The following is a 26,632-nucleotide window of genomic DNA, read 5'->3' on the forward strand; positions in this document are numbered from 1 at the left end:
CTGGTTGCTAATTAGAGACCACAGGAAGGCGGGGGGACAGAAACTCAAGGCCTGTGAGCTTTACGGCTGAGTGCACACCGCTTCCTAAAGGAATTCTCTCACTTTCTCCAGCTTAGGCGAGGAATCAGCGTTGAATGTCACTTATGATGCTAGCTTGTAACTAGGCAATTCACAGATGTAAATTCAGAGACGCTCCCAAACCTTCACCAGCTACCAGAATGCAATCCTGCTGTCCCACTCCAGAGCTTTGAGAATAAATTCCCGGCTCACACACAGAGTGCTGCACTGTTTTTTGGATGAGCTGTTAAACAATGTCGCCCAGCTGAATATTCAGATGGACATAAAAGATCATGTGGTACGACTTGGAAGAGGAGCAGGGGAGTTATCCCAGGGGCCTTGGCCAATATTTATTCCTCAACTAACACCATAGAATGCCTATGGTGTAGAAGGAGGCCATTCGGCCCATTAAGTCTGCACCAACTCTCCAAGGAGCAACACCCCCGTCCTATCCCCGTAACCCCACGTATTTATCCCATTAATCCCAACCTACACATCTTGGGTCACTAAGGGGCAATTTAGCATGGCCAATTCACCTAACCTACACATCATACGCAAAAAATAGATGATTCCATCACAATTGCTGTTTGTGGGATCTTGCTGTGTGTGCCATGTGACTGCATTACAACAGTGCCTGCACTAAAAAATCTTCCATTGGCTATAAAACACTTTGGGACTTCTGAGGTCGCTATAAAAACGCAATTTTTTTTCTTTTAAAATAGATACAGTTTAGGAAAGACGGCCACTCGGGTTTGGGCTAGGATGAATTTTTTATAAACAAATAAAGTGCATTAATAAATCTGGTCTCTACACAGCCAAACTGGCTAACATAAAAAGAAAACATAGGCAATTGGACTTTTATTGGGCATGAGTGCTTTCTGACACATTGGCTGGAATTTTACCGGCAGGTCCGTCCCGAATCGGGGGCGGGCGAGGCTCGGAGAACGGCATCCTCCATTGGCCTCGGGCAGGATCGTACGAACCTCGGGCGGGTGTGCCGGTAAAAAGGTCTCGGTGCACAAGCTGGTTCAAACTTGGTGACACACAGCCTTGGACTCAAAATGCCCCAAACCACCCCCCCCCCCCCCCCCCCCCCCACCCACTTTCCTATCAAATACTCTCAGATCAGTTATACCCTGTATTAAGAAGCAATGTTTGAAAAAAGCTCCCTCCCTTAAAATTATGCACTTTAACTCCCAACTGCAGGATAGAACGCCTGGCTGAGTTACTTTGACTCCAGTCTCCCTTGTAGCCTCTCCGGCTGAGGTTTTTAGATATCATGCTGAGGACCCTCACCGACTTAAGGCTGCCCCAAACTCATCCCACCTAGAACCCTCACGCCAATCAGCCAGCCAGAACGGAATTCCATCTCCGTCTGAGCTGAGATTTCAACCCAGGAACTGGCGGTGAAGGGACCAGTGTCCTCACTGAGCACGACACCCAGCCCCTCAGGCCAATCTCTCTCATTTAAAAATGAGTAACGTTTCCTTGTCCTCTTCTAAAGGGAAACTCCTCTAGATTGCAACTCCTTTCTGTCGACTTTCACAAAATCAGCAGCCACTTTATTTTCAGAACACTGTCACAAACACGTTTGTGTCTCCAGACCTCCCAATCTCACCGTGTCTTCCCACAAGTCTCAATCATAATTCAGGAAGAAAACAAAACCAAGGGATCAACGCGATAGAAACCACTGCTTAACATCCTAATACATTCAGTAGTCTGATTATAAATCCTTCAATGACCAACAAGATGTCATTCCGGAAAAATATATTGACCAATTTATAAGTAGTCTTTATGTCACACTGTTGGAGAAAAAAAGAAATTCATTAATTGTGAGCTTTACAGAGCAGTAGTCAGTAAATATCTCAGAATCTGATTGCATCAGGAAGCCTGGTCTGGTGCGAACCTTCGAAGCTCCAACAGAAGGTCACAACGCCCAACTTGGAGCCCCCATCCTCCCCCTCAAGAACAAGTCAAATCGCCACACCTTTCCATCTTAGCGTTGAGTACTCTCACCTTGTTTTGGTTGTTGGTGTAGGACACTCCCAATTACTCCAAAAGGCAAGAACGGACTTTTTCAAGGCTGATTCTGTTGATGGCAAACAGGTTCTCTAATATAGTAATTTCAAGGACAAAAAAGGTTGGCGTCATCTATTGAGGATAAAACATTGATATCAGATATTGATATATCAGGCCTCTTTATATCTTTTGGGGGGGGGGGGGGGGGGGGCGGAAGGTGGGTGAGGGTTACCCAAACCTGAGTGTTAAGGCAGTTGGAATTTTGATCCACATTAATCGAACTCTCCTTTAATCCCCACCTCCCACACCACATCTGCATTCCCACATCATGCAGTCAGACATCGCTATTTGGGCCAATCAATGGTTCCAACCCCAAGGCCATTCATAGAGAGAGTGCACGAGACAGGCAGGCAGAGAGAGAGACCAGAATACTAAAAACAAACCTCCCTCCAGAATGAGGAGTACCTTAAGAGAATGCAGATCAGTGGGGAAGAGAGAATGCGTGATTGTAATTATTTTTAATAGTGCAAATTCACTTAAAAATTTGGTTTAAACCTTTGAGTTCACAGAGGGAAATAGCTTCAGGAGTATCGATCAACTAAGTCGACGCCATGCCTGACAATATTAAAATAATTGCCCCCTTACCAATTTCAAATTGAACTTCAAGAGCTGATGGTGAGCCATTTCGTTACGAGTTATGCCAGGAATGTTTTAAAGCTTTTGAGCTGGTGAGTGGGTTTAGGGACACCAAACATCCACATGTGAGAGAATCCGAGCAGTGGGAGTAATGTTCCTTCTTATTTTTCTTCGTAAAGTGCTGCCTGTTTATTGCATAGCAAGACTGGGTCATTGTTAGAGGGAAGAGTGGTTGCATGTGGCCTGTTTATGGCACTGTGCAGTACTTCCCAGGTTGTGCACCCACAGAGGACAGTAAGCGGAAGTGAATGAGACTGCTTGAGCAGCGCAGCAGCACAAAACCCCTCCTAATGACGGTTTGGGTGAAAAATGAGAATCTTGCTTTATGACTGTCTGGGTTACACGGAACCACTCCCCTTATGTTTGACCCAATCCATTTCACCTACGTTTTGCTACCAGAGCAAATACCAGCGCCGCTGGCAGACAGGAATTATTGGCAGAAAACAAAGTTGATGTAACAGCAAACAGAGTCTATTCAACGGGAGCACCAACAAACTTCCTCAAACCAAACTCTCCCAATAAAAACAGAATTATTTCCCCAGCAAAATACAACAAGTGGAGGATAGCTAAAGAACAGAAATCAAGTGAATCAAACCATTGCTATTAACTAGAGGCAGTGCAGTCTCCAGGTGTGACCGACAGGAGAATTAACCCATCACCACCATTCTGGCTGGGTTTCACTAAAACCTATCAACTTCCTGAAGGCACAGGGTTATGAAGAGAATTACTTTAGTTAATTTCCCTCCCTCCAGTGTTCTGCAGGATTGCTTACTCAAGGAGGTGGAGGGGGCAGTGCAGGAAAAATAATCTACATCTAGCCCCCAGCCATTCTGGACACTGACCTCTACACAGTGTGAAAATATCTCCCGACTGCCAAGTGACACGTACTCATGGGAGGGATATTCAATTAAAAAAATGTGGGGAGGTGGTTTAACTACGGAATTATACATCAAACACAAACAGTGGAATATCAGGAAGCATCCAGCCCCTGCTTCACTCAGTTTTATCCTGGTTAAAATATCAAAACATGCCCACAATCCGCTGGTATCGACTCAGTGACAGTACAGGACTGCCGCAGAACTGGAGAACAAATGACAGATCGTGTAACAGCATCAAGAATCATATCGATTGACAAGAGTAATAACGCATTAAAAGTCAAATTACTTTTTTTTTTCGAAAAAAATTTAAACAAACTAATTGCCCGATTTCTCAGCTCGAATGCTGGTCTTGGATAAAAAAAAGTGCCCTGAATTTTCATAGATGCAATCCTTTTTGTGTCAAAGAATGGGTTCCTCCTGTGCTGTATCATTTGATGATTTGGGGTAGTACTGGGCTGGGGGATGAGAAAAAAGCGCAGGCATGGAAACATTAGATAAGGAGGAATGTGCAGGTTATGGGGAGAAGGCAGGGGAATGACATTGGGTGCACTGTTCATAAGGGGACCCAGCACAGACACAATGGGCCAAATGGCCTCCCTCTGTGCTGTAACAATTCTGTGTTGTTTCTTCCCTAGGCGAGTGATGCTAAGGCCAAATGTTGTGTGCTCTTTATAACCCTGGACATCTACCAATCACAATGACATTTTCTCATCTGTATGGCTCAGTAACAGACCAGGCAATGTATTCGTCCACTACACCACTGAGAGGGGCAGTTGCACCTGAGTTTAAAGAGCAAGGCTGATTCTATATCCCCCCCCCGTCAAATGTAAAAGTGAAGGGAAGCATATTTCTTGTCCTGCAATTCATGAGTTATCAGGGTGGCTTATCTCACCATCCAACAAATTGAAGATGCATTAGATTCTGGAGGAATAACTTCCCATTCTTCCTGTCCCCGACCATGTCATATCAAAATGCTGATATCCAACAGAATGAGCCAACCTTAACATGTGTGGGGTATTCGAATCAAGACTCTTACGAGTCTCCTCAAAATGGGGGTCATCCAGGAATCAGTTATCAACCACTGATTCTCAGTGCAAAGTGGTTTGATTCATTTCTTCCCAAAATTAATTTTCTTTTTAGTCTTTTTTTTTAAAAAAAAAACCTTAGTGCCAGGGTTTCATACAAGACTGGCCTCTTCCAAAGGTCCATTGTCAGTGGGTACAGTCCCATTCATTTCTGCTATTGCATCAGCGCCCAGGTAGCCCAGGAGAATCTCGCTGCGTCTCCGTGACAACTGCACAATGTCGTCCGCTAGCAAATTCACTGTAGTGTATCGCACTTTATCCAGATCAAACATATCCTTCAGATACTGGAGAATTTGTTGCTGCAAGACAAAGGAACAATTGTGTGTAAAAACTATAGTTAAACAACAAATATATAACAGACAGTATTCAAGACATCCCTCCCCCTCCCCCTCCCCACGTCTTTCCTCTAAATTACAGAAACATCTTTTATCTACTTCTGCAGTTTGAAACTTTAAAAAACTCATTGCAAGATTGCTGCAGTAACACTAGGTGCCAGTGGGTGGCAACATCAAGGACAATTGAATCTCTAACAGGGAAACAGTTGCAGGGCCATCGAGAAAGAGCAAAAAGTTAAGTTTATTTATTAGTCACAAGTAAGGCTTACGTTAACACTGCAATGAAGTTACTGTGAAATTCCTCTAGTCGCCACACTCCGATGCCTGTTCGGGCCAATGCACCCTAACCAGCACATCTTTCGGACTGTGGGAGGAAACCGGAGGAAACCCACGCAGACACGAGGAGAACGTGCAAACTCCACACAGACAGTGACCCGAGCCGGGAATCGAACCCGGGTCCCTGGCGCTGTGAGGCAGCAGTGCTAACCACTGTGCCACCGTGCCACCAGGGAAATAAGATTCATTAATTGCTCTTTCAGGCATGAGGAAGGCATGATGGGCCAAGCGGCCTCCTCCTGTGCTGTACCATTCCACAATTTCTATGAATTGTCAGCGCCACACATTTATCCACCAAACTGTCCGAGAAATTCCAAAAGTGGTGAGTTAAATATTATGGAATTAAGATTAATTATTGTAATTAATTCAGAAACACTTCACTGGGCCGTTAATACGGCTTCGTTGCATATTCAAGGCTCAATAACATTTCTATCAGTTAAATATCAATATATTAATACTATACAGCTCCCAAATCTCCACTGATAAGCAGCACTGATGTGGAGATGCCAGCGTTGGACTGGGGCAGACACAGTAAGAAGTCTCACAACACCAGGTTAAAGTCCAACAGGTTTATTTAGAATCACGAGCTTTCGGAGCGCTGCTCCATCAGGTGTGACAACACTTACCTGATGAGGGGGCAGCGCTCCGAGAGCTCCTGATTCCAAATAAACTTGTTGGACTTTAACCTGGTCATAGAGGTTTACAGCATGGAAACAGGCCCTTCGGCCCAACTTGTCCATGCCGCCATTTTTAAAAAGAAACTCCTAAACTAATCCCAATTGCCCGCATTTGGCCTATATTCCTCTATACCCATCTTACCCATGTAACTGTATAAATGCTTTTTAAAAGACAAAATTGTACCCGCCTCTACTACTACCTCTGGCAGCTTGTTCCAGACACTCACCACCCTCAGTAAAAAAATTGCCCCTCTGGACACTTGTGTTGTGAGACTTCTTACTGTGACTAGAAGTACAATAGCAATAGATACACAGGAATGCCCCCACCTCCAAGTCACACACATAATCCCAACTAGAGTGGCCCGGCATCCAATTTTGTACCTGTTGTGTTTTTTTAGCCAGCCTGACCATTGTCCAGTAGTGGATGGCTTTACATCCAGTATTTCGTGCCTTTTCCCCGTCCATGTCAGCAGTCCCTCTGCATCCAGGAAGGCTTCCTGTTCGACTGGTTCCAAAATGTCTGATAAGTCCAATGTGCGATCTGCCGACGCTGCCACACATGGCGCGGGGGGAGGCGTGGGGGGAATAGTGGGGCAACCTGCAGCCTGGGGGCCACATGTGGCCCAGCTGGGTTCTGGGTTAGGCCACAAGACACTTTGTTAACCATTTCCCACACACAGGGTTGCCACATTCTGCTGATTTCCATCCATGTAGCTTTTCCCCTACTGGTATGACTGAAGTGACAGACACAAAGGAAGGCCTGCCGTGAAGTGAGGTCCATGCTGATTACACGCAACATTGCATGCAAGAGCAGTGCGCTCCCTCTGCATCCTAAGTGTAAATAGTTTTGTCTTTACTATTTGAAGTTGATGAGAGTTCTATTAATATATGTATGATTAAGTATTTTATAACTGGTTGTGAAATATTCAGCGTGTATTCAATCTCATTCATAGGGTCAGCCCACTGAGATGAAGGAGGGTCACTCACTCACTCACCAGTCTAGGTTGCCTGTCACGGATTTGAAGAGTTGGGCATATGAGGTGTTTGGAGGTTTGTGCATTCCCTCGGACACTTCAACTTCACCTCTACATGTTCCGGAGTCTCTCAAAGCATTCAATGGTTTGCTGAATAAACTTCAATATGGTCAGTTACATGAAAGGGACTCCCATGAGCCAGCAGTGATGTTAGATCTCCTCAGGGTGCTTTGAGAACATCCCTAAAGTATTTCCGCTGTTCTGGGAGTTTCCTGCCCTAAGACTCGAGCAGAGCAGTTGCTTCGGGAATCTGGTGTAAAGCATATGAGCGATGTGTCTTGCCCGGTGGAGCCAGTTTAGAGTGATTAGCACCTCCATGCTGAGCAAGCTGGAGACGGCACTGCTGTCAGACTGCCTTAATGGCCACTGGCATCTTGAGAAGGCACCACTGGCGATACACTTCCAGTACTCTGGGTTTCCTGCTGCAGGTTGTCCAAGTCTCCAAAGCATATGGGAGTGTGGAGATCACTACTGAGCAGCAAACGGGGATAGGGGTTGGGCGGGATTGTTGTCGGTGCAGATTCAATGGGCCAAATGGCCTCATTCTGCACTAGGGATTCTATGGTTTCTAAACCAAGACCGCAGTCTCGGATTTGAGAGCCTGATCTTCGAATACTCTTTTCCTCAGCTGGCCGGAGGCTGAGCTGGAACACAGGAGGAGATGGTGAAGTTAGTCATTTACATCCGCCTTCATTGAAAGGAGGCTCCCAAGATATGGAAAAAGGTCCACAATGGCCCACCTTTGATCTTATTCAATAGGTGGGAGGGGTTCTGCTGTGGGAGCTGGCTGGAAAAACGCCTTCATTTTCCAGGTTTTTAGTGAAAGACCCATTTTCACATTTGCTTCAGAGACGGAGTCGGCGCTGACCTGTGGCTCAGTTTCTGAGCGAGCACACACAAGCATCATTCTGCATCCTGAAGCTCAATGTCTGACGCTGGAGCGATATTAGTTTGGGGTTGAAGGCAGTGTGAGTTGAAGTTTCCTATCTGTTCTTCACGCCTGTGGGTAATTTGCTGGAGGTGAGGGGCAGTATTGCAGCAAGGAAAATGGAGAAGAGGCTTGGTGCAACGGACACAACCTTATCTGATCGGGGTCTTCACAGAAGGATATATTGGCATTGGAGGGAGTGCAGAGAAGGTTCACCAGGTTGATACCGGAGATGAGGGGTTTGGATTATGAGGAGAGGCTGAGGAGATTGGGTTTGTACTCGTTGGAGTTTAGAAGGATGAGGGGGGATCTTATGGAGACTTATAAGATAATGCGGGGGCTGGATAGGGTGGAGGCGGAGAGATTCTTTCCACTTAGTAAGGAAGTTAAAACTAGAGGACACAGCCTCAAAATAAAGGGGGGTCGGTTTAAGACAGAGTTGAGGAGGAACTTCTTCTCCCAGAGGGTGGTGAATCTCTGGAATTCTCTGCCCACTGAGGTGGTGGAGGCTACCTCGCTGAATATGTTTAAAGCGCGGATGGATGGATTCCTGATCGGTAAGGGAATTAAGGGTTATGGGGATCAGGCGGGTAAGTGGTACTGATCCACATCAGATCAGCCATGATCTTATTGAATGGCGGGGCAGGCTCGAGGGGCTAGATGGCCTACTCCTGCTCCTATTTCTTATGTTCTTAAGAGGCCTTGTGGTGATTCCATTGACAAGTTGTCTTCAAATCACTTTGCACCTTAGAACCAGAGAATCCTTACAGTGCAGAAGGAGGCCATTCAGCCCAAGATCAACCTAACTTGCACGTCTTTGGAGTGTGGGAGTAAACCAAAGCACCCGGAGGAAACCCACGCAGACAGTGGGGGAGAATGTGCAAACTCCGCATAGACAGTGATCCAAGGCCGGAAGCGAACCCGGCTCCTTGGCGCTGAGGGGCAGCAGTGCTAACCACTGTGCCACCATGCCGCCCCTTCTGAATGAGATGATGCCATCCCCACACATCACAATGGTGTCTGGCATTAGTGACCTCTGGCAATGGCCACCCTAATCCTGACTTGGAACAATACCGTTAGTCCTTCATCATCACTGGATCAAAATCCTGGCATTCCCTCTGTGTTGGCACTGCCCCTTTCAACATTGCAGCGATTCCAGATAGCAGGCCAGCATCACTTTCTCAAGAGACAACCAGGGATGAGTAATAAATAAATGCCGGTTTTGCCGGTCACATCCTTATCCCCAGAACAATGCTTATCTTTCAATAAACAAAATCAAAGAAACAAAATCATAATCAACACCCGAGAAGGAGCAAGCCACCTTGCCCTCAGCTGCAATACAACAGGAGACCAAAGAGATTTTAAAAGGAGTGTCTCACCTTAAAGACAGTGCAAACTTCACAGAGGTGTTGCTTTGGTCCAAGAAAGCCCCAGGCGAGGACAGGACTGACATGCTCCGAAATGGAGTAAAAATGGGAAATGAAACCATCAGGGACCTACAGTCACAGGACAACAACATAACTAACACTTAACCAATGCTTAAACCGAACTCCACAGTATCATTTAATTTTAAAATTACTTTGTTTTTTCAGTCTATTTCAGCCAAGCGGGCAGTGTTCTCTACGCCTTGCGTGTGAAGGTCTTTAGAATCATTGAATCGTCCCCTCGCCCCTTTGATTACTGACCTGTAGCAATCGCCTTTTTGCTTTCAACACCGACCAACAAGCTGTGGCAAGCGCCTGTGGGGTTCAAGGGAAACAAGAGGAGTCAAAACACAGAATAAAATGCATCCCCAATCACAAAACAGAGGGCATGTGATGGCTGCCAGTGAATTATATGTGCACTGTTTGCCACTAGCTAAAGATAGGCAATGAGACCCACAAAATGCAGAACAAAGAGACTCAATAGAAATTAGTCTTGCATATCATAAATAAAGTCCTCTTGGCCTATCAAAATGTCTAAAATCGCAATTCAGCCTTTTGGTTAAAATCAAGCATCAGATCTAGCCCAAGATGGGATGCGATGCCGTTTCTTGTCAGCTTAGATCTCGTATGTGACCATGAATTGAATTAAATTTGAATTGGTTTTTTTTTTAAAGAGTGTGCTGACTTCAGTCAGGCAAACGAGGTTGGAGTATAGAACATAGATAGAACAGTACAGCACAGAACAGGCCCTTCGGCCCACGATGTTGTGCCGAGCTTTATCTGAAACCAAGATCAAGCTATCCCACTCCCTATCATCCTGGTGTGCTCCATGTGCCTATCCAATAACCGCTTAAATGTTCCTAAAGTGTCTGACTCCACTATCGCTGCAGGCAGTCCATTCCACACCCCAACCACTCTCTGCGTAAAGAACCTACCTCTGATATCCTTCCTATATCTCCCACCACGAACCCTATAGCTATGCCCCCTTGTAATAGCTCCATCCACCCGAGGAAATAGTCTTTGAACGTTCACTCTATCTATCCCATTCATCATTTTATAAACCTCTATTAAGTCTCCCCTCAGCCTCCTCCGCTCCAGAGAGAACAGCCCTAGCTCCCTCAACCTTTCCTCATAAGACCTACCCTCCAAACCAGGCAGCATCCTGGTAAATCTCCTCTGCACTCTTTCCAGCGCTTCCACATCCTTCTTATAGTGAGGTGACCAGAACTGCACACAATATTCCAAATGTGGTCTCACCAAGGTCCTGTACAGTTGCAGCATAACCCCACGGCTCTTAAACTCCAACCCCCTGTTAATAAAAGCTAACACACTATATGAACTCCGATTGAGCCCTGACTGAATACTCCAGAAATCCGGAAGGGAGGGTCCAGACAGAGTAGGTCCGGGATGGCCTCCCCCTTCCCCCCTCTGGCCGAACATCCGTAAGGTGTAACCCCCGGACATAAGTACCTCTGGAGGGTTGAACCCCCCAGCAGGGGAAAAACCCAGGAGGCAGTGCCCTGGAGGGCAACGGATATGCTTCAATGTTTATTTTTGTTGTGTACAGTTTGCTGTGTTGTACTAATGTTTGTAGATTTGTAAATTATGATTTGTAAATTGAGGTGCATTTAGAGGGCAATGCCCTGGATAACTATAACCGACAATGAACCCTCCCTAAATAGAAGGTAGTAATTGTAGGTTATCGATAAATGGATGGCGTTAGCCATTGGTAATGTATCTTTCATATTCGTTCTTTGAATATTTGCAATTGTTTTGTAATAACGTAAATGTAATAAACAAAATAAATCCCTGATTGAGTCCTAATTGATGGCCCAATCAGGGAGCCTCATGTTCCCTATTTAAAGCAGGTGTGTCAGTCTCTCTGCCTGCTGAAGCAGGGAGCACACACAGAGCACTCGGTTGTATAGTATATCTTCTAAATAAAGGAACCTTTGATGACAGGACCTTCACCTCTGTGGAATTATTACAGGAGCAAGCAAGGAGCTGGATTAAGGGGCTAGCTCAGTCCACTCTGAGCATTGGCATTGTAACTTGAAGAATGGAATAAAATATTTTAAAAATGTCTTAAAGATATTAAAAATCTTACACTCGCACGTACTTCCTGTCAACTTTTACCATTATAAATTGGTGTCCATACTTAGTATTGCAACTTAGCATGTAAACACGTCACATTGTAAATTATAGCCTCCGGCCACTGAAGGCACCTCAACATTCCCGCAGGCTCGGGTTGGGCAGGAGAGGGGCTGAAAGTAGTAGGGATGTAATTACAGCATAGTGAATTTACACAGACAGCTTTCATCATAAATGCAGACACAGCAATTTCTAACAAAGGCGAAGCTAAAAAGAAGGAAACGATGACTCACTTCGAAATGAAGACTGAATTCTGTCTGTGCACCCCGATTAATCCATGCTCCAACCCCATTTCACCTGAAGACTACACTAAATCACAATGGAGAGAAAGGCAAACAAGGCACGTAACACACGCGACCGAAAGAAAGCGCAGGCATGAGACAGAGTGGTTAAAGTTAGTCCTTGGTCCTTAGTACCTTCAGTGACCCAGAAAAAGCAGCACTGACAGCCTCAGGCCTCGGGAGAGCTGTCTAACGGGCATGGAGATTAATGGGACTGGTTTTAATTAATTTGCTTGCAGCACAGGTAGCTTGTGAATCGTCTTTCCTACAGTCACCGCAGCACACTAACGCAAATCAGCCTGACTCACCGTCTCTTTAAAACTATCTGAGAGCCAGCGGTTCCGTAAAACAGCGACCACAGACGACGGGGGGCTTTCCAAGTCTTCAAAGGCGTCCATCAGAATAAAATCCAACACAATATCAAAGAAGCTCATGCACACAACCTGTGAACACAAGGCATCATCTCCCGTTAACAAAAGAAAGATCTTGCATTTATTTTAAGACAGAGATACATAGGTTACATACATACAGAGATACATGGGCAGCACGGTAGCACAGAGGTTAGCACTGCTGCTTCACAGCTCCAGGGACCTGGGTTCGATTCCCGGCTTGAGTCATTGTCTGTGTGGAGTTTGCACATTCTCCCCGTGTCTGCGTGGGTTTCCTCCAGGTGCTCCGGTTTCCTCCCACAGTCCAAAGATGTGCAGGCTAGGTTGATTGGCCATTCTAAATTGCCTCTTAGTGTCCCGGGATGCGTAGGTTAGAGGGGTTAGTGGGTAAATATGTCGGGATATGTGGATAGGGCCTGGGTGGGATTGTGGTTGGTGCAGACTCGATGGGCCGAATGGCCTCTTTCTGCACTGTAGGATTCTATGAGACTTCTTCTATGAGGTTCCTAAGATAAACACAAAATGCTGCGGGTGCTGGAATCTGAAACAAAAACAAAAAATTGCTGGAAAATCTCAGCAGGTCTGACAGCATCTGTGGAGAGGGAATTGAGCCAACGTTTCGGGTCTAGATGACCCTTCGTCAGAGCTGAGGGGATAGGCTCTTGATTGGTAAGGGGATCAAAGGTTATGAGGAAAAGGCAGGAGAATGGGGTTGAGAAACATATCAGCCATGATTGAATGGTGGAGCAGACTCGATGGGCTGAATGGCCCAATTCTGCTCCTATGTCTCAGACAGCACCAGTCCCAACCTCAGGATGTCACAAATTGCTTTACAATCAGTTTTGAAATGTGGTCGCTGTAATGTAGAAAAGAACATAACATAAGAACATAAGAACATAAGAAATAGGAGCAGGAGTAGGCCATCTAGCCCCTCGAGCCTGCCCCGCCATTCAATAAGATCATGGCTGATCTGACGTGGATCAGTACCACTTACCCGCCTGATCCCCATAACCCTTTATTCCCTTACCGCTCAGGAATCCATCCATCCGCGCTTTAAACATATTCAGCGAGGTAGCCTCCACCACCTCAGTGGGCAGAGAATTCCAGAGATTCACCACCCTCTGGGAGAAGAAGTTCCTCCTCAACTCTGTCTTAAACCGACCCCCCTTTATTTTGAGGCTGTGTCCTCTAGTTTTAACTTCCTTACTAAGTGGAAAGAATCTCTCCGTCTCCACCCTATCCAGCCCCCGCATTATCTTATAAGTCTCCATAAGATCCCCCCTCATCCTTCTAAACTCCAACGAGTACAAACCCAATCTCCTCAGCCTCTCCTCATAATCCAAACCCCTCATCTCCGGTATCAACCTGGTGAACCTTCTCTGCACTCCCTCCAATGCCAATATATCCTTCCTCATATAAGGGGACCAATACTGCACACAGTATTCCAGCTGCGGCCTCACCAATGCCCTGTACAGGTGCATCAAGACATCCCTGCTTTTATATTCTATCCCCCTCGCAATATAGGCCAACATCCCATTTGCCTTCTTGATCACCTGTTGTACCTGCAGACTGGGCTTTTGCGTCTCATGCACAAGGACCCCCAGGTCCCTTTGCACGGTAGCATGTTTTAATTTGTTTCCATTGAGATAGTAATCCCATTTGTTATTATTTCCTCCAAAGTGTATAACCTCGCATTTCTCAACGTTATACTCCATTTGCCATATCCTCGCCCACTCACTCAGCCTGTCCAAATCTCTCTGCAGATCTTCTCCGTCCTCCACACGATTCACTTTTCCACTTATCTTTGTGTCGTCTGCAAACTTCGTTACCCTACACTCCGTCCCCTCCTCCAGATCATCTATATAAATGGTAAACAGTTGCGGCCCGAGTACCGATCCCTGCGGCACGCCACTAGTTACCTTCCTCCAACCGGAAAAACACCCATTTATTCCGACTCTTGGCTTCCTGTCGGATAGCCAGTCCCCAATCCACTTTAACACACTATCCCCAACTCCGTGTGCCCTAATCTTCTTCAGGAGCCAGCCAATCCGTGTGCAACCAAGATCCCGCAAAGAGCAATGAGAAAAGCAGGTAACCCATTACTGGTGATGTCAATGATGGAGTAAACATTGGCTCGGACACCAGGGAGACCTTCCCTGCCCTTCATCAAAATACCTCCATGGCAATCTTTTACATTCACCTGAGGGGGCTGACAGGGCCTTGGTCTAACACTTCACCTGAAAGACAGCCCCTCTGACAGGGTAACACTCCCTCTGTACTGCACTGGGGATGTCAATATGTATTTTGTGCTCCAGTCTCTGGAGCGGCGCTGGAACCCATCATTTACTCACCAGAGGGTGAGTCAACATCAGAGAAATGCAGCAAAATAATAAAAAACAACGTTTCCTAGAGTGTTGTGATCTGGATCGCTGCACACGAAGCTGCTACTCTATGCTGTTCTATCCTGCTGGGGGTATACCTACACCACATGGACTGCTCGAGAAGGCAGCATATCACCACATTCTCAAGGGCAATTAGGGATGGGCAATAAATGCTGGTCTAGCCAGCAACGCCCACATCTCATGAACAAATAAAAATTATCCTTCATAGCCCAGAATGAATATTTGGCACTGCCCACAGCAAGAGATGCTGATGTACTTAAAACATTACATGGTTCCACCTCAAGTTCACCACAGTGCAGTGGACATTGGAATATATCTCTGTTGACTGGCATTAATGTGTTGGAAAATGTAAATCTCCGGTAATTCACACCAGCAAAACACTGAATGGAAGTTCAATTCTGGCGCTACCCAGACAGCAGCTGAAAAGGTTTCAGGACCTACCCCTCGTCCCTCCAGTTCCCTCTTTGTCGTTGCCCAAGTTTCTTCCCTTGCTGCATACTGCAGCATTTCCTCGTAGGTCTCGTGGAATCTATTTACATTCTGCAAGAGGCAAAGTGAGACAAGGAAAGGAAGATCAGATTCTTTTTAATGACATTACAGTAATGGGAAGATCAGATTTTGCCACTGTTTATGCCCAGATTCGCCTCTTTCTTCAACCAGTCTAATTCTGTCACCAGCACCGCTCACCTCAACAGGAGAAATGAAGAATGGCGAGCAGCGCCTCCGATTTCAGAAAGTCACTCGGTTAACAGACTGGCATTTCCCTCTTTGCAACGGGACAGATCCTCCCTTGAGCTGAGGAATTAAGGCTGCCAGGCTGTCATGTAAATCATCTGAGCATCTGGCACATAGTGTTCCAGCATTTACAGGATGTTTGGGGAGAGGTTTTACAGGACATTTTGGGCAGGGGAGGGTGGTTTACAGGAAGGGGGGTGGGTTTACAGCATGTTTGAGGGAGGGGTGGTGTTTAGGGTGGCACGGTGACACAGTGGTTAGCGCTGATGCTTCTCAGCGCCAGGGACCCGAGTTCGATTCCCGGCTTGGGTCACTGTCTGTGTGGAGTTTGCTCATTCTCCCCGTGTCTGTGTGGGTTTCCTCCGGGTGCTCCGGTTTCCTCCCACATTCCAAAGATGTGCGGATCAGGTTGATTGGCCATGCAGAACTGCCCCTTAGTGTCAGGGGAACTAGCTAGGGTAAATATATGGGGCTACGAGGGATTGTGGTCACTGCAGACTCGATGGGCCAAATGGCCTCCTTCTGCACTGTAGGGATTCTTACCTTTCCTGCACTGGACATCAGTCCTGTGATCATCTGCTTCCCAATTTCGCTGAAGTATAGCCGGTTTGACTCATCCTGCAGCAACACCTGTGACAACGATAAACTTTTATTAGAAATGGAAGCAAGGTACAGTGAATAAAGATCCAGCTTCCACCCCTAATATAATAAAAACAGACAATCCTAGGAATACTCAGCAGGTCTGGCAGCCTCTGTGGAGCGAGAAACTTCACATTTCAGGATCTTCCACACAGACTGGAATCATTAACTCTGTTTCTCTGTCCACAGAAGATGTTTCTGATCAGTGTGAAAGATCCTGAAACATGAACATTCTCTCTCCATGTATGCTGCCTGACCTGCTGAAGGTTTTTGGCATCTTCAGTTTTAATTTTAGCTTTAATTTTTGCTGTTGTACCACCATCTGATACACTAAGAGCACAGCAACTACAGACAACGGCTGGACCTCAGAGAGGGAAATATCAGATTGCCTTATGAATACATTTTTCTCCAATCTTCAACAAATTAGAGGGAAATTTACTCTTTAACAAAAGCTGCTTCCCTCCCCGAGCATCGGTCCCTCATTATAATGGAACATGTTTATATCATTAACCCTCTTCCTCTCTTCAGCTGAAGCCACTGATTCAGAATGGGGTTTAGCTCCCCCAGCACCCTCCGGTAAATCATGTGTTACTTTTTGAATAGGAGCTGGCCATTCCACCACGGAGGCATCACAGTGAAACCCAACCGCTGCCCCCCCTTCTTTTGAAAACTGCAAACCTCTAACTGAGTTAACTGGACAGTGACGAGGAGCAGGAGAAGTGGATTATCATCTCCACAGCCCTTCGTTATTATCACAGAATCCTACAGTGCAGAAGAGGCCCTTCAGCCCATCGAGTCTGCACCAACGCATGAAATGCCCTGACCTGCCCACCTAATCCCACTTGCCCAGTACTTGGCCCATAGCCTTGAATGTTATGATGTACCAAGTACTCATCCAGGTACTTTTTAAAGGATGTGAGGCATCCCACCTCCACCACCCTCCCAGGGAGTGCATTCCAGACCCTCACCACCCTCTGGGTAAAAAGGTTTTCCTCAAATCCCCCCCAAACCTCCCACCCCTCACTTTTAGCGTGTCTCCACGTAACTGACCCTTCAACTAAGGGGAACAGCTGCTCCTTATCCACTCTGTTCATGTCTCTCATAATCTTGAACACCTCAATCAGGTCGCCCCTCAGTCTTCTCTGCTCCAATGAAAACAACCCAAACCTATCCAACCTCTCTTCATAAACTTAAAATGTTCCATCCCAGGCAGCATCCTGGTGAATCTCCTCTGCACCCCCTCCAGTCCAATCACATCCTTCCTATAATGTGGCGACTTGAACTGCACACAGTACCCCGGCTGTGGCTAATTATAGATTAGGGGGAGTAATGATGATAATATCACTGGACTAGTAATTCAGAGGCTCAGGCTATTGCTCTGGGGACATGGGTCCAATCCCACCAAGGCAGATGATGGATTTTTTTCTTGTAGCAACCAATCTGGTTCACTAACGTCCTTTAGGGAAGGAAATGTGCCGTCCTTACCCGGTCTGGCCTACATGTGACTCCAGACCCACAGCAATGTGGTTGACTCTTAACTGCCCTTTGAAATGGCCTAGCAAGCCACTCAGTTGAAGGGCAAATGGGCAATAAATGCTAGCCTTGCCAGTGACACCCACATCGCATGAAAGCATAAATAAAAAAATTACACAGTGATATACTCAGGTCTTGGGCAAAAGTAGAGCTTTGGCTAGCTAGCCTAGCCTTCCAAACCTCTCATCAGGCTGCACCACAACCCCGGAACTAATAAATGTATGTTCCTTTTACCAATTGGAATGCACTCACTCCTTTGGAAGCCCTGTCTTGGCAGTCTGTTCCACCATCATCGCTAATAACAAACTAATCTAAGGGTCATCTGGACTCGAAACGTCAGCTCTTTTCTCTCCTTACAGATGCTGCCAGACCCGCTGAGATTTTCCAGCATTTTCTCTTTCGGTTTCAGATTCCAGCATCCGCAGCAATTTGCTTTCATCTACTGCCCTTTTAGAAAACATAAAGTTGCATGGATCTCCTATTTACTTTCGACTCCCTGAGGCACGATGGCAGTGGTCAGCACTGCTGCCTCACAGCGTCAGTGACCCGGGTTCGATTCCCGGCTTGGGTCACTGTCTGTGCGGAGTCTGCACGTTCTCCCCTCGTGTCTGCGTGGGTTTCCTCCGGGTGCTCCGGTTTCCTCCCACATTCTGAAAGATGTGCTGTTTAGGTGCATTGACCCAAGCAGGCGCCGGACTGTGGCGACTAGGGGAATTTCACAGTAATGTCATTGCTGTGTTAATGTAAGTATTACTTGTGACTAATAAATAAATAAACTATAAATTTTATAAACTTTAAAGCCTTGTCCCCAATTCTTGGATCCTACATTGAATGAAAATTTTATTTTAAAATACTTCAGGATTCAAACGGTTGTAACTCCTCAGATCTCCCTAATCAGAGTTAGAATTAAATCCAGAGACAGAAATATATTCCCCACCCCTCCCAAAGTGACACCATCTTTTAAAGTATATTTTTTTATTATCCCTTCCTTCTTCCCCTCCCCCTTGCATACACTGCATTCCAGCCAGCATCTTTCTGGCCCTCTGCCAGTGCTAGTAAGTATATGACATGATTTAGGGAGTTCTCACTGTAATTCTCCCCGCTGCCTATGGGATATCCCCATATCTCACCATGTGGTGCAGCTCCAACACAAGGCACAGTTTACTTAAGATTTACCCTTTCCTCTCCCACATCACCTCTCTCCCCTTCACTAGTACGTTACATAGGACTGTGAGACTTAAGAGCAGGAGTGGGCCATTTGGCCCTTCAAACCTGCCCCACCATCCGGGGGTTGTTTATGTTCACAATTTCACTTTCTTGCCTGTCCCCCATAATCCTTTCTCTAATAAAAATCTATCTATCTTGGCCTTGAATAAATTCAATGACCCAGCCTCCACTGCATGATGTTCCAGGTGGGCTGCATGGCTCTCAGCGTTGCTAACACTGTCCTCCCATGGTTGGGTGGTAGACAGGGAGTCATGAGCCAGGCGTGTAGCGCAGATACCCTGGTCACCCAACAACCAGCCTCTGGTTCTTCATGCTGGGTGTAAGAGCAGGATGAATTACACATTGTTTCCTTCATTAGGAGAGAGCAGACGACCCTTACCCTGTAAGCAACCTGGTACATCAACTGTGATGTTCCCCTCAATTATTCTACATTGAGTTACAACATAGAAATAGGTCTTGCTTCAGCCCAACCAGCTTGTGCCGAGGTTCCTGTTCCACATGAGCCTCCTCCATATTGCTTCAGCTCCCCCTATCTGCATATCCTTCTATTCCATTTTTCCCCTCACATCTCTGTCTAGCTTCCTGTGGGCGGCACGGTGGCACAGTGGTTAGCACTGCTGCCTCACAGCGCCTAGCACTGCTGCTTCACAGTGCCAGGGACCTGGTTTCAATTCCCGGCTTGGGTCACTGTCTGTGTGGAGTTTGCACGTTCTTCCCTTGTCTGCGTGGGCTTCCTCCGGGTGCTCCGGTTTCCTCCCACAGTCCAAAGATATGCAGGTCAGGTACATTGGCCATGCTAAATTCTCCCTCAGTGTACCCGAATAAGTGCCAGAGTGTGGCAACTAGGGGATTTTCACAGTAACTTCATTGCAGTGTTAATGTAAGCCTACTTGTGACTAATAAATAAACTTTTAAATGCATCTATGCTATTTGCCTCAAAACCACTCCATGTGTCAGGAAGCTCCACATTCGCAACACTCTGAAGTTTCTCCTGAATTCCCAAATGGATTTACTAGTGACTGTCTTATAATTACGGCCCTTAGCTTTGGAATTGTCTTCCAGCGGAACTTCGTCTGTGTTTATCCTATCCAACTGCTTCAGAATTTCAAAAACCTCGCGCACACCCCCCCCACCCCGCCCCACACACACCCCGCCCCCCCCAGCTTTCCCCTTTCTGCCTGGCAGAAGTAGCGAGCCTGCCCCTTGGTGTCAAGAAAACCTAGGAAAAGGATTTACAGCGTGGAACAAAATAAAATTCCCAGAATAAGCCCCTCACCTCATCCCCAGACAGTCACAGTGAGACTGAAGATTGATGCCTTTTACACGCACATTTATGTACTCACAAACTCCCCCATGCACACACCCAACACCTGAAAATCTCTACAACACTGTCTCCTTCACCCATCGACCAGCCTCAAAAACAGGCTTACCTCAAATGCTTGCCGCACGCAATGCAGTTTTGCCAGGAAGTCCTCATCGCTATAGCATTCCAGGATCTCTGTTCTGAAATTCACAAGATAGCCAGCATATTTACAGTCAGGGACTGGAAAAGAGTTGAATCTTGCCCAGGCTGACAGGCAGCTCCATCTCTGGACAGGGACAGCTCTCTGAGTCAAACAAACTTGTATTTATATAGCGCCTTTAACTTAGTAAAATGTCCCAAGGTTTTTTAAGAGAACATAAATCAGACAGAATTTGACACCAAGCTATAGGAGCTGACAGTAGGATTTAAGGAATGTCTAAAAGGAAGAGAGAATCATAGAATCCCTTCGGTGCAGAAGGCGGCCATTCGACCCATCGAGTCGGCACCAACAACAATCCCACCTAAGCCCTATCCTTGTAACCCCACGTAATCGCCCTGACACTAAGGGGCAATCCCACCCAGACCTGTCCCCCGTAACCCCCAAATATTTACCCCACTAATTCCCCTAACCTACACATCTTGGGACACTAAGGGGCAATTTAGCACGACCAAGCCATCTAACCTGCACATCTTTGGAGTCTGGGAGGAAACCCACGCAGACACGGGAGAACGTGTAGACTCTGCACAAACAGTGACCTGAGGCCGGAATTGAACCCAGATCCTTGGCACTGTGAGGCAGCAGTGCTAACCACTGTGCCACCGTGCCGCCCATGAAAGGTTGAGAGGTTTAGGGAAAGAATTCCAGGGCATCGATCTGGGGCAACTGAAGTAATGGCCAATGTGGCAAAGGGATGCTACAAGAGGTTGGAATTGGAAGAATGCAGAATTCTTGGAGAGTTTTAAGGTGTAGGAGGTTACACAGATAGGGAAGGCTGAGGCTCTGAAGGAACAAGAAAGCAAAGATGAAAATCCTGAGCTGAGAAGGACCTGGAGGAAAATCAGCCAAAGTTATGCTCCACAATAACTATCCAGTAACGACTCCTGGGAAAAATGCGGCAGTATGGACAGGATGGAGCTTGACTCCCGAATCTGCTCTTCCAACCACATCTGGCAATTAACCGTCCGACCTCACCCATAACGGCACCAGAAGACCACATCACCCTCGAGCTGTAACCCTGCTGGAAGACCCTTCTGCAGGGTAGGAGGGGGGAGGGGAAGGCAGTGAGGAGACTGAGGAAAGATTTGGCCACCCACCTGAACGATCGGCAGGCAACCTGGTCGTCTCGGACGATCCTCATGGCTTCTTCGTATAAAACGGATGATCTGGACGACTGATATCGCTCCTCATCGAATGATAAAGAATCAAATAGCTGCAGATATAAAAGTGTGGATGATATTTAAATCTCTTTTCTGCACAGGACACATGGTAGCTTAAATGTTGCAATAGGACACAAGTTCAGCGAGTCAACATTCCTCTCCGTCTGCATGTCCTTCTATGTCCACAGTCCACCAGTGAAGTCTGCAGGATTGTAATTTGAATCTGACCTGGAAGCTTCTGGCAGACCTAGCATGCAAAAGGGGAGCTGGCCCATCCCATACTCTGCTTACAGCTGCAGGATCTATTTTAGGCAGTTTTATTTCTCATTGGTAGACTCCCCCAATGGCCTCACTGGGTAACAGTAACTTCCAGCCAAACAGTCGAGAAGGTCCCAAGTTCAATCCTTGGTCACGGTGTTAATTAGAGGGCTACAGTTACCTCTAGACTCTCCCAGCCTGCTTCCCATTTTGCACTCTCAGTAAGCCTGTGCTTACCCAGACCTGTGCTGCCCATATCCTGATTCACACCAAATCCTGTTCACCCATCACCACCAGCGCCTGCTGACCTTCACTGGCTTCAGGTCTGGCAACTTTTTTTATTCATCTGTGGGACATGGGTGTCGCTGGCAGCCAGCATTTATTGCCCATCCCTAGTTGCCTGAGGGCAGTTGAGAGACAACCACATTGCTGTGGCTCCGGAGTCACATGTAGGCCAGACCGGGTAAGGACGGCAGATTTCCTTCCCTAAAGGACATTAGTGAACCAGATTGGTTTTCCAGACAATCGACAATGGTTTCAGGGTCATCAGTAGATTCTTAATTCCAGAGTTTTTTTATTGAATTCAAATTCCACCATCTGCTGTGGCGGGATTTGAACCCGGGTCCCCAGAACATTAGCTGAGTTTCTGGATTAATAGTCTAGCGATTGTACCACTAGGCCATTGCCTCCCCTCCTCGAATTGTAAAATCCTCACCTTTGTTTTCAAATCTTACCCTGGATCCATAAACTCTTTCAGCACTACAACCCTCAGAGACCTCAGCAGCTCTCCAACTCTGGGCTCATGCACATGTCCATTACCCCATCGCTGGTATCATACCTTCAACTACCTAGGCTCTAAGCCCTGGAATTCACTCTCTAAACTATCCACCTCTCTCTTCTCCTTCAACTGAAAACATACTCTTTGATCTCTATGTCCTAGTATCTCCCCATATGATTTGCTGTCAACTTTTATTTGATAAATAGCTCTTGTGAAACATCTTGGGATGTTTCTCTATGTTAAAAATGCTCTAGGCGATGGCCTAGTGGCATAATCACTAGACTGTTATTCCAGAAACTCAGCTAATGTGCTGGGGAACCAGGTTCGAATCCCGCCACGGCAGATGGTGAAATTGGAATTCGATTTTTTTCACAAGTGGAATTACGAATCTACTGATGACCATGAAATCATTGTCAATTGTCGGGGAAACCCATCTGGTTCACTAATGTCCTTTAGGGAAGGAAATCTGCCGTCCTTACCCGGTCTGGCCTACATGTGACTCCAGACTCACAGCAACTGCCCTCCAAGGCCAGCTGGGGATGGGCAATCAATGCTGGCCAAACAGTAACACCCATGTCCCACAACTGAATCAAAAAATAAATAAATACAAGATATTGGTGCTGTTTGCAACCTTTGACTTGGAAGCAGTGAAAGACCAGCCAGGGTTCCAGCTGCTGTTCGCCATCAGTACAGGCTAAAGCTGGATGCGGGGATAGGAATAGGCCATTAAAGCCACTCAAGCCAGTGCCATCATTCAGTGAGGAAATTGCTGATCTGTATCTTAACTCCATTTACCCACCTTGGTTCCTTAACGTATATCCTTGCCCAACCAAAATCTATGTATTTTGGTATTGAAATTTTAAGTTAACGTCCCCCTGCCTCAACTGCCTTTTTGTAAGGAAAGTTCTTGATTTCCACTCCCCTCTGTGTCAAGAAATGCTTCCTGACATCATCTCTGAATGGTTTTTGGCTCAAATTATAAAAAGTTATACCTCCTACCTTTGATTCCATCCATTTAAGGAAATAGTTTATCTACTCTACCAATCGTTATGCAACAATTGGGACAGATCACACTACAAACTTCGAAACTCAAAGCAATACAAAACTTTCATACACAATCTGCTCTCAGGACTTACCTCCCTGAACCCCTGTTAGAGATTTGGGTACCAGCGGCAATGTTCTCCCACAATTGTACAGAGCACAGACTAAGGGCCCGATTTTACCATCAAGTTGCGCCCATTTTTGGGCGTGAAAACTTGGTAAAGTCGGGCATGAGGTGGGTAGCACAATCCACACCCACCTCCGTGCCGGTTCCCCCTTTACCAAGGCCCAAAAATGGCCACCATCAGGACCGCACTCGAAATGGGTGTGATCGGTCTGGGTGGCTGAGGGGGGTTGGGGGGGGATAAGGGAGTCAGTAATGTTGTGGGGGTGGACAATATCTGTGAGGGCCAGGGGGAGGCATTGTCCAGCCCGGGAGGGATGTGGCAGGGGAGCAGCATTCTATCATTTTTTTCTCTGTGCATGCGCAGTTGGAGGCGCCGATCGGAGCTGCAGGATTTCAGGTGTGTTAAGCCCCGCCCGCAGGCTTCTGCAGCGCGATTCGGAATCGCTGATATTTTTTCAGGCAGAGTGTATATGGGGGCACCTGAGAACGGGTCTAAAAGTCGGATCTGAAACATTCTCAGTTTGAAGTCCACCCAGCACTTGGAATCAAAATGGCAAAATAGGGCCTTAAGTGTCCAAGTTCAGACACGGGAAACGATCATTTGGGCTGCGGACCAGAATTGTAGCAGAACAAAAGGAGAGAATGCAGGAAAATTTGGAACATGGGTGGGTTAATGGTGGAGAGAGAATGACGGCAAACAATTCACTTCATTCTCTAGTGCTCAGAGAGGAAACAGGTCTCCAGCCCTCATACTTGGAAGGGAGATAGGAATTTAAAATATACTGCATAGAATATAGATATAAAAAGCAATATAATCTGAGCCATTTCAGACATTCTGTGCCACTAATCCAAGCAACACCCAAGGCTTCCTGCACAACCCAAATTGTGTGTACTCATGGCGCACAGATGATCCCAGGGACATCTTACATTTCTTTATTATTAATTGATTGATTTGATTTATTATTGTCACATGTATTAACATACAGAGAAAATTGTTTCTTGCGCGCTATACAGACAATGCATACCATTCACAGAGAAGGAAACGAGAGACTGCAGAATGTAGTGTTACAGTCATAGCTAGGGTGTAGAGAAAGATCAACTTAATGCAAGGTAAGTCCACTCAAAAGTCTGACAGCAGCAGGGAAGAAGCTGTTCTTGAGTCGGTTGGTGCGTGACCTCAGACTTTTGTATCTTTTTCCCAACAGAAGAAGGTGGAAGAGAGAATGTCCGGGGTGCGTGGGGTCCTTAATTATGCTGGCTGCTTTGCCAAAGCAGCAAGAAGTGTAGACAGAGTCAATGGATGGGAGGCTGGTTTGCGTGATGGATTGGGCTACATTCATGACCTTTTGTAGTTTCTTGCGGTCTTGGGCAGAGCAGGAGCCCAGACCAAGCTGTGATACAACCAGAAAGAATGCTTTCTATGGTGCATCTGTAAAAGTTGGTGAGAGTTGTAGCTGACATGCCAAATTTCCTTAGTCTTCTGAGAAAGTAGAGGTGTTGGTGGGCTTTCTTAACTATAGCGTCAGCATGGGGGGACCAGGACTGGTTGTTGGCAATCTGGACACCTAAAAACCTGAAGCTCTCCACCCTTTCTACTTCGTCCCCGTTGATGTAGACAGGGGCATGTTCTCCTTTATGCCTCCTGAAGTCGATGACAATCTCCTTCGTTTTGTTGACATTGAGGGAGAGATTATTGTTGCCGCACCAGTTCACCAGATTCTCTATCTCATTCCTGTGCTCTGTCTCACCATTGTTTGAGGTCCGACCCACTACGGTGGTGTCGTCAGCAAACTTGAAAATCGAACTGGAGGGGAATTTGGCCGCACAGGATTCTCAGGCTCGGCCAACATTTATTGCCAATCCTAATTGCTCGAGGTGGTGATGGTGAGCTGCCTTCTTGAATCACTGCAGTCCATGTGGTGTAGGTATACCCATGGTGCTGTTAGGGAGTTCCAGGGTTTTGACCCAGCAACAGTGAAGGATTGGTGATATATTTCCAAGTCAGGATGGTGTGGGGCTTGGGGAAGAACTTGCAGGTGGTGAAGTTCCATAGCAGCTGCACCCTTGTCTTTATAGGTGGTAGAGGTCACAGGTTTGGAAGGTGTTGTCTAAGGAGCCTTGGTGATTGCTTTGTGCATCTTGCAGATGGTACACATTGCTGCCACTGTGCACCGGTGGCAGAGGGATTGAATGTTAGTTGGTGGATGGGTGCCAATCAAGCGGGCTGTTTTGTCCTGGATGGCATCAAGTTTCTTGAGTGTTGTTGGAGCCGCACTTATCCAGGCAAGTGGAGGGTATTCCGTCACACTCCTGACTTGTCCCCTGTAGATGGTGGACAGGCTTTGGGAAGTTGGTTAATGAGTTACTCACTGCAGAATTCCCAGCCTCCCACCAGCTGCCTCAGCATTTATATGGACGATCCAATTAGGTCTCTGGTCAACGGTAAGCACTACATAATGTGGGGGATTCAGTGACGGGAATGCAGTTGAATATCAATTGGAGATGATTAGATTCCCCCTTTTAGAGATGGTAATTTCCTGCTGCATGTGTTATATGGTTAAGGCAAGGCCTCAGGATGGCACAGTGGGTAGCATTGCTGCCCCTCAGCGCCGGGGACCCAGGTTTGGTTCCGGCCTTTGGTAACCATCTGTGTGAAGTTTGCACGTTCTCCCCGTATCTGCGAGGGGTTTCCTCCGGGTGCTCCAGATTCTTCCCACAATCCAAAGGTGTGTGGGTTGGGTTGATTGGCTGGGCTCAATTGCCCCTTAGTGTCAGGAGCACTAGCAGGGTAAATATGTGGGGTTATGGGGATAGGGCCTGGGTGGGATTGTTGTCGGTGCAGATTCGATGAATGGCCTCCTTCTGCACTGTAGGGATTCTACGAAAAGTCAGTCAGATCAGGTGCAGCTCCTGATGCACACT

The 26,632-nt window shown here is 46.7% G+C and overlaps 1 protein-coding gene across 3 annotated transcripts in view; it reads right to left on the reverse strand.

The window, feature by feature from the left end:
* Positions 1-2,884: 2,884 nt before the first annotated feature.
* Positions 2,885-26,632, reverse strand: part of miga2 (mitoguardin 2) — a 57,535-nt gene continuing 33,787 nt past the window's right edge. For all 3 annotated transcript variants that reach the window (XM_078205883.1, XM_078205884.1, XM_078205881.1), the window contains 8 exons: positions 21,444-21,559; positions 20,257-20,329; positions 15,971-16,057; positions 15,134-15,232; positions 12,210-12,344; positions 9,731-9,784; positions 9,425-9,541; positions 2,885-5,034 (listed from right to left, as the gene is read on the reverse strand). In XM_078205883.1, coding sequence (XP_078062009.1) covers positions 4,828-5,034; positions 9,425-9,541; positions 9,731-9,784; positions 12,210-12,344; positions 15,134-15,232; positions 15,971-16,057; positions 20,257-20,329; positions 21,444-21,559 — 888 coding nt within the window. In that variant the 3' untranslated portion in view covers positions 2,885-4,827. The remainder of the gene's footprint in view (positions 5,035-9,424; positions 9,542-9,730; positions 9,785-12,209; positions 12,345-15,133; positions 15,233-15,970; positions 16,058-20,256; positions 20,330-21,443; positions 21,560-26,632) is intronic.

This window comes from Mustelus asterias, unplaced genomic scaffold, assembly GCF_964213995.1.
Source record: "Mustelus asterias unplaced genomic scaffold, sMusAst1.hap1.1 HAP1_SCAFFOLD_1047, whole genome shotgun sequence".
Lineage (NCBI taxonomy): Eukaryota > Metazoa > Chordata > Chondrichthyes > Carcharhiniformes > Triakidae > Mustelus > Mustelus asterias.